This window comes from Silene latifolia, chromosome Y (assembly GCF_048544455.1).
Source record: "Silene latifolia isolate original U9 population chromosome Y, ASM4854445v1, whole genome shotgun sequence".
Classification (NCBI taxonomy): Eukaryota; Viridiplantae; Streptophyta; class Magnoliopsida; order Caryophyllales; family Caryophyllaceae; genus Silene; species Silene latifolia.
In genome coordinates this window covers 159,818,185-159,826,636 of record NC_133538.1, presented here as the reverse complement: position 1 = coordinate 159,826,636, position 8,452 = coordinate 159,818,185, and the positions used below count along the sequence as shown (strand labels likewise).

At 36.1% G+C, this 8,452-nt stretch overlaps 1 protein-coding gene across 1 annotated transcript; it reads right to left on the bottom strand.

The window, feature by feature from the left end:
* Window positions 1-4,072: 4,072 nt before the first annotated feature.
* Window positions 4,073-6,227, bottom strand: LOC141629274 (uncharacterized). The gene is made up of 5 exons (XM_074442301.1): window positions 6,007-6,227; window positions 5,748-5,871; window positions 5,235-5,702; window positions 4,939-5,114; window positions 4,073-4,697 (listed from the first exon to the last, which is right to left on the bottom strand). The coding sequence occupies exons 1-5, from the start codon at window positions 6,225-6,227 to the stop codon at window positions 4,073-4,075; spliced, it is 1,614 nt and encodes a 537-aa protein (XP_074298402.1).
* Between the last annotated feature and the right edge of the window lie 2,225 nt (window positions 6,228-8,452).

Here is an 8,452-nt window from a genome sequence, read left to right as displayed (position 1 = left end):
AACCACTGGTGTGGCAATATGACTCCAATTCTTTGAGACAAATTCTGAAACTTGCTTCAAGGTTGCTTTGGATCCCAGCAAATGCCCCATTAGTATGTATTTCCAGATTTCCAATTCATCAGCAATATCATCCAATTCAATTTCTATTTCCTCTGCATTCTTGCTGTGTTCATGAAAGAATAGACTCATACCAAGTTGATTTTTAGGTTTAGCTACATTAGACCATTTAGGATCATTTCTACTAGTATCCTTTAGCCTAGAATCAGAAGAACTAGGGGGATTAGGGATTGCAACAGGAACAGGAGCAGATTGATCAATAACAGATTCAGCAATTACAGGATTAACAGAATCGTGCAAAACAGGGCTTTCAATCAAAGTATCCAAATTTTGGGAATTTGGCTTATTATTCACAGAATTATGAACATTATTATTATTATTATTATTATTATTATTATGATTATTATTATTATTATTATTATTATTATTATTATTATTATTATTATTATTATTATTATTATTATTATTATTATTACTATTACTATTACTATTACTATTACTATTACTATTATTATTATTATTATTATTATTATTATTGTTGTTATTATTATTATTATTATTGTTATTATTATTATTATTGTTATTGTTATTATTATTGTTATTGTTATTGTTATTGTTATTATTGTTATTATTATTGTTATTATTGTTATTATTGCTATTATTATTATTATTATTATTATTATTATTATTATTATTATTATTATTTTTTTTTTTTTTTATAAAAGGATGCGCGCAGCTTTCATTAAAATAAAAATAAAAGTTTACATGAAATTGGTGGGGAGCCGAGAGACAATCTGGGCTCCCACACCCTTAGCAATAGCAAAGCTAAGTCTAGTAAAAATGTAAGCGGCCACCCGAGCCCCCGCATCCTGAGATACCGAGAATTTCCGGATCCGCTGAGCAAGGCAACAAAGATCCGAACCCAGCCTCCCAAAGTGAAGAGAAAGAGAAAGGTAGGAAACCATAACCCGCTACCGCGCACAAATCCCCATACTTAGCACACTTTCCCCGAGCAGCATCAGCGACAACCCGACCCGACCCGAAATCTGCCAACCCAGTCTGAGTCAAAGGTGAAGAACCTGTCAGGTCAACGCACACATCACGCCCCCTGTCCCAAGAATAAAGAAATAAATCCGCAGGACGAAGAGAGCCACCATGCGCATCAACCAAACCGATATTATTATTATTATTATTATTATTATTATTATTATTATTATTATTATTATTATTATTATTATTATTATTATTATTATTATTATTATTATTATTATTATTATTGTTATTATTATTGTTATTATTATTATTGTTATTATTGTTATTGTTGTTATTGTTATTATTATTATTATTATTGTTATTATTATTGTTATTATTGTTATTATTATTGTTATTATTATTATTTTTTTTTTTTTTTTTTCTATGAAATGCGCGCAGCTTTCATTATAATAAAAATAAAAGGTTTACATGAAATTGGTGGGGAGCCGAGAAACAAGCTGGGCTCCCACACCCTTAGCAATAGTAAAGCTAATACGAGTAATTATTAATAATAATAATAATAATAATTATTATTATTATTATTATTATTATTATTATTATTATTATTATTATTATTATTATTATTATTCTTATTATTATTGTTGTTGTTGTTGTTGTTGTTGTTGTTGTTGTTGTTGTAGTTGTAGTTGTTGTTGTTGTTGTTGTTGTTTCAAACTCAGTGCCCTCCTAGTAACCCCTTGCAAAAAAAGAATCTCCTGTAGAAGAACATTGGAGAAGGGGCAGTCAAACAACAAATGTCTATCATCCTCAATTGCTCTGAAGTAGAGGGTGCATCTATTCACCATGGCCATCCCCCTTTTACAAATATTGTCCACAGTGGCATGCCCGTGTTGCGCAGCCAATGTGGAAGTGAAAGCATGCTTGGGAATAACAATGGTGTCTAGAATGGGACGCATCCAGTTGGGTTCAGAATGCTTACCATGAAAACAATTGTAAGCCTCATGTAAGGGAAATTTTTGCCTTGTAACCCATGTTTGAAAGCAATTTTGAGCTACTCCTCGAGACCCCATTCTCTGAACAAATTCATCTCTGATTTTGAGTATTTGAGTCCATAGGGGAGAAGCACAGGTATCAGCATCAAGATCGCAACAGGAGAACTGCTTGAAAATGTAATGGTTGGACCATTGCATCCAAGTTGATGTGTTTTTATGACAAAGTTTCAAGAACATATGTAGCAGTAAAGCTTTGTTCCAACTAAGCACCTCCCTAATACCCATTCCACCTTGCTTTCGAGCTCTACCAACTTTATCCCAGCTAAAAAATATCAGACGCCTGTTGATAGCAGTACCCCATAGGAATTTCCTGCATTCTGTCTCCAATTCTTTGACAACCTCTTTTGGTAACAGAAGACTAGCACACCAATAAGCTTCGATTCCAAAAATAATAGAGTTAATTAAATTCACCTTGCCAGCATAGGAGAGTTGCAGACTAGCCCAGTGTCCCAGTTTGCTCTTCATTTTTGCAAGGAGAGGTTAAAGTAGGTCCCTGGTGAGCCTTGAGAAGTGCAGAGGGATATCCAGGTACTTGAAAGGAAAGTTATCTTCAACATACCCAGTATCTCTAAGGATCAGGGCTTTCACATCAGATCTGATCCTAGCAAAGTAAATGTTTGTTTTAATAGGATTAGGAACCAGCCCAGAGTAACAGGAAAAAAGATTCAGACATTGCTTAACAGCCTGCACTGATGGAAGGTCACCTTTAACAAAAACTAACAACTCATCAGCAAAAATGAGATGGGTCAAATCAAGTTTGACACATTTAGGGTGGAAACTGAAATGAGGAAACTTTTTTAGACCCTTTAAAATCGTGGTGAGGACTTCCATACAGAGGACAAAAAGAAGGGGGGGAAAAGAGGGTCCCCTTGCCTTAGGCCATGCTTACCTTCAAAATAACCCTCAGTACTCCCATTGATTTTCAAAGAGAACCTTGAGCTGGTAACCAAAGTAATAATCCAGTCATAGAAGGTCTGAGGGATGCCAAAATGAGGGAGAATTGCTTTCACGAAATCCCAGTTAATAGTATCAAAAGCCTTCCGAATATCTAGTTTAACAACACATCTGGGTGTTTTATACTTTCTATTATAACCCCTTACTAATTCATTAGCCAGCATGGTGTTACCAAAAATAGAAACTTATCAGCAACAAAAGCAGCCTGCTCCATTCCCACAATGTGAGGCATAACTTTATGGAGTCTAGAGGTGAGAATCTTACTGATAGTCTTATAGATGGTAGTACAACAGGAAATAGGCCTATAATCCAAGACAGAAGTAGGGGAGGTACCCTTGGGGATGAGGGTAATAAGAGTTGAATTCACCTCCTTTAACAATTTGCCAGTCTTGAAGATATCCAAAATAGAAGCTGTAAAACTATCATGGATGGTGTCCCAAGCGTCTTTAAAGAAACCTGATGAGTAACCATTAGGCCCTGGGCTCTTGTTAGCATCAATGGAAAACAAAGAATCTTTGATCTCATAAGGAGTAACAGGCTCCAGCAGGTGATAGCCTTCAGAGGAGCTCAAAATATGCACATTTTGCATAAGAGAAGGATCAAACTCAGTCACATCTTCAGTAGTCCCCAACAAACTGACATAGTAATCTAAGAAAGCTTTAGAAATATCTTGGAAGGTAGTGCACAACTCCTTGGTTATCGACAACTTTCCTGATACTAGATGAGTTTCTTCGAGCAGCCACCTTAGAAGAGAAATATGTTGTGCTAGCATCACCCATCCTAATTTCAAAGTCCTTTGCTATTTGAAAAGCTATACTCAATTCAACATTTCTAAATTTGCAATATTCCTTGCTGATATGTTCCTCCTCTAGGCAAAGTTCTCTATTATTAGGATCCAGCTGAAGTTTTTCCTGGCAAAGATGGAGCTGCTGGTGCAACTTTAGCACTTTAGCATTAATATTAACATATTGTTCCCTATGTAAACCTCTTAACTTTCCCTTTAAACGACGAAGATGTTAAACCAATTTGTACATGGCACACCCCTTGATGCTAGTCTCCCATTCTGCATTAACAATAGGCTTGAATTGCGGGTCCTGGCGCCAATAGTTTAAGTATTTGAATGAGTAGTTCTTAGCAGGTACATTGGCCTCAAGAGAGATGACCAGAGGGGAGTGATCAGAAATCCTTGCAGTTAGTGCCTCTTCATAGGAAACAGGAAAAGCCAAGAACCAAAAAGAATTTACCATAGTTCTATCCAATCTCACCCATTTCCTCTCCTCATGATCCTGCTTGTTAGACCAAGTAAAACAGTAACCCTGGGCTCTAATCTCATCAAGTCCATCATTAGCAACAACTTCATTAAATTCATTCATAGTAGCAGTATTAGGGGGACCAGAACTAATTCTTTCCTTAGTAGTACGCACACAATTAACATCACCTAGAACAAGCCATGGAGTACTACATCCAGCATTACTAACTAAGAAATCCCATAAGGGTAATCTTTGTGCATGGTGATTAAATCCATACACAAAGGTAGCCTCCGGGACATGAAACCCATGGGAGATCGAGAGATGAATCCATTGACTGCTTATATTCAGCACCTGGATAGTGAGAGAAGAATCCTTCCAAATAATCCAAATCCTGCCATTTAGGTGTGAAGAGTAGTTGTCCAAAATAAAGAATTGCTTAAACTTCTTCCTCTGAATAGAGAGAGCATTTTTATTTCTAGCTCTAGTGTCTACAATACCCATAATATCTAAGTGATTTTTATTAAAAACAAAAATAACCTCTAATTGCTTCAAAAGCTTATTCATTCTCCTAATATTCCAAACCCCTATCTTCATGGAGAGTGAAGTGGGGGTCGGTCCTCTGCCTCACTAACCTCCTGTTCAGCCAAGTGGAGCCCTTAGGGATACTGAGTTGTTGAACCTTAGTGCATAATTTCTTAGCACTTCCTATAGTAATAGCCCCATTCATTCCATCCTCCACAGATTCCAAAATACCAAACTGGTTTAATGAGACAGGTATTGGAGCCTGAGACTGCTGCTCAGTCACCACCTAAATATTAAGGTCCAACTTATGACTAGTGGTCCAGGAGCTATTGGGCAGGGCCGAAGCTGGGCATGGAGTCTCTGACTCACAATGCCCCGGATGATCCAAGGATGCCCTCTCACTAGCCAGCAAGGGAGCAGGAACAGAGACCACTAGTTCAGGCTCACAACCCCCACCTGAATCAACAGCCTGTGCCTTGCTACCAAGGGTAAGATCAACCACTATCTGAAGAACAGTTTCACTAATTGTGTTGTTATTTTCCTTAGTCACCATATGTCCATCTGTAGAAGAACAACCAGGCTCTAGATTTGTCACTTTGGGTTTGGCCTTCTGTTTGAGTTGCTTGCAAACCTTTTTTTCATGTCCAAGTTTCTCACAGTGAGTACAATAGTAAGGTAACCATTCATACTCCACATCCTGAATAACTTGTCCCATAAAAGGAGAATTAATGACAACATTATCAGGCAAAGGCCCAGAAAGGTCAACTTCCACCATAACGCGAGCAAATGATAACCTCTCTTTATTGGTGGTAATAGGATCAGCATAGAGAGGAGTACCAATTTTACTTGCTATCTTTCTAAGAGCAGAGGCTGACTAGAGATGGGGATCCAGATTATGGAAAAGTACCCATACAGGCACCTTTGAAATAGTGTCCAGCTGAGTAGGAAAAAGAGGAGTCCATTGCTTTAGAATGAGAGAGTGTCCGCTCAAACTCCAAGCATTACCCCTTAAGATGGTGTTCATGTTCTCCACTATAGAGAACCTGAAATAGAACCACCATTTCTTAAAATAAAGAACAGATGGTTTGGTGACATGGTTCCATTGCTTATTGACAAATTCCTTGACCTAAATAATGGATGGTTTACCACCTAGAAATTGTCCCACAAATATGTTCTGCCAGTAATCCAGTTCGCTCTGAACATCATCAACCTTAATAACCACCTCCCCAGACTGATTTGAATCATGGATACTCCTCAATTCCATACCCACTACAGATTGTGTAACATTGTCCACCCACGTGACCTTCTTAGAGACAGGTTTTGTCATAGTTGGAGCAGTACCAGAAGATGGTGCAGGGTTTTCAGTCTGGACACTATCAGTACTCAGACTGTTATGCATAGGTGTCTCAGAAACAGTTGTCGTCGAAGGAACAATTATAGCCAAGAAGAGGTAAGATTAACTCCCAGACCTGGATTCTCAGAGACAATAGGACTCTTTCCCCGTCCCATCGATCCAGCCCTAGGAGGAGTTTGTCGAGAACTACGTGTAGAAACAGATTTATCTAAAGCTCTATTAATCAGATGGTTAACAGAATTAGGGTTACCAATTGGAGTAGAAGGTGTATCCTCCACACCAGATCTACCCCGTCGAGGCTGTAGAACAGTAATAGCTATCTTTTTTGGTCTTCCCATGGCCGGAGAAGAAGAAGATTAACCGGAGATCATCGGAATCGCCAGCTAATCGCCTTTTTCCTAGAGAGAGACCCTCTCCTAACCACCCCTATTATTATTATTATTATTATTATTTTATTATTATTATTATTAATAATATTATTATTATTATAATAATAATAATAATAATAATAATAATAATTATTATTATTATTATTATTATTATTATTATTATTATAATTATAATTATTATAATTATAATTATAATTATTATTATAATAATAATAATAATAATAATTATTATTATTATTAATTGTATCCTCTTTATTTTTCTAGTCTCTTATTTATTACAAAAGAACCTTATTTATTTAATTTTCCTCTCTTAGTATTTCTTTAATTAAAGTTGTAATCTTTTTTCAATATTAGTATTATTACTCTCTAGTTTAGTTAAGATCTACCATTTTGAATAGTTTAAATTTAGTATTGGGTTAATATTTGAAGAAAAGAAGATATTCATCTTCCTTATTTTAATCCAAGTTTGTTCCTTTGATTAATGTTGGTACCATTTCTCTCGTATTTGCATCTCCTTTCATTTGTTTACATATTTTATCTTGTTTAATTGTTGTTTATTCAAAGTTATCATGTTGTTTGTCATTGTCTACATGTTGTTTCCTCTCGTTGTTGATTTCTCCACTTTAAATATTTGTGAGTATTCTTATCTAGGGTTTAGGGGGGATCTAGGGTAATTCAAGGGGATGAATTTGCGTTGTTAACACTTTGCTTTAGATGATTAATTGGTGTTTACTCTCATGCATATGAAGTGTTTGTTAAACTGTATAAATGAATGTTTGAACTTTTCTTTGACATGTTTGGCCTATCTTGGTGCTTATTCTATTGGATGGTCTTTATGCTATGTTTGTAATAAGTTTGTCTTAACTAAGTTACGACTTGATAATGAACTTACGGTGACTAAGAAATTAGGCCTTAATCCTTGACCGTTATCATCACCCATCTCTTATTAAGTCTTCTTTCTTCCTTTATTTACCCTAGTGAACCCAAATACCCTAGCTTTCCCTTCATTGGTTTGAATCAACTTCATTTATTTTAATTTTACATCTTGATTGCATCTTAGTTTACAATCAATCAACCTCTTTCACTTGTTAGATTAAATTGAGACTTGAACGAGCTAAGTATCGATCCCCGCCATCCTTGTGGTTCGACCCCGATTTATACTACTTAAATTGGGTTTTTTTATAAACTTTTTTTGATAAGGGGATGACGACAAAACCCCGGTGTCAAGGAGATAGACTGTTCAAGTGAATGTGATTCTGTTAATGCTGGTGAAGGGTTTGCGGAGGTTGGCCCATCCCAACCTCCTTCTTCTACATGATTAGCCTCACTTGGAATTGTAGGGATCTTAATAATACGCTCTCCCCTACAATTCCAAAGTTAAGAGCGTTAATTAGTAATAAGTATTATGATTTCATGTTCTTAGTTGAGACAAAGTGTGATATAAATAATGTAAGCCCTATGTTTAGATCCTTTGGTTTTGTGATGTCGGAGGGAGTGAATGCTAATAGTGCTTCTGGGATTCTTTGGGTAGGATGACGAAAAGAAGTTAAAATGTCTTGTGGTAGGAAATGTAATAATTTCATCATCCTCTCTTGTGAGACATATAATGGGCGTTCTTGTTATCTTGTGTTTTTTTATGGTGCGCCTAAGTCTCAATTTCGGCTTACGGTCTTGCATGATTTGGAAGTTTGGCTTAGAGATCTTCATCAGCCTTTTCTTATTCTATGGGACTTCAATTAAGTAGAATATGTGTACGACAAATTTTGTAGAAATCAAAGTTCGATTGGTGGCGCTTATGAATTTAGTAGTTGGAGGATTGATAACGAACTTGTTAATATTCCCTTCAAAGGACCTCGTTTTACTTAATGTAATAATAGGAAA

Excerpts from the sequence above, each read along its gene's own strand:
- LOC141629274 (XM_074442301.1), bottom strand. The coding sequence starts at position 6,227 with ATGCATAACAGTCTGAGTACTGATAGTGTCCAGACTGAAAACCCTGCA. Across the intron at positions 5,872-6,006 it reads CAGAGCGAACTGGATTACTG|GTTCTCTATAGTGGAGAACA; the intron begins GCAGAACATATT and ends GTTCTATTTCAG. Across the intron at positions 5,703-5,747 it reads AGCTGGACACTATTTCAAAG|TCAGCCTCTGCTCTTAGAAA; the intron begins GTGCCTGTATGG and ends CCCCATCTCTAG.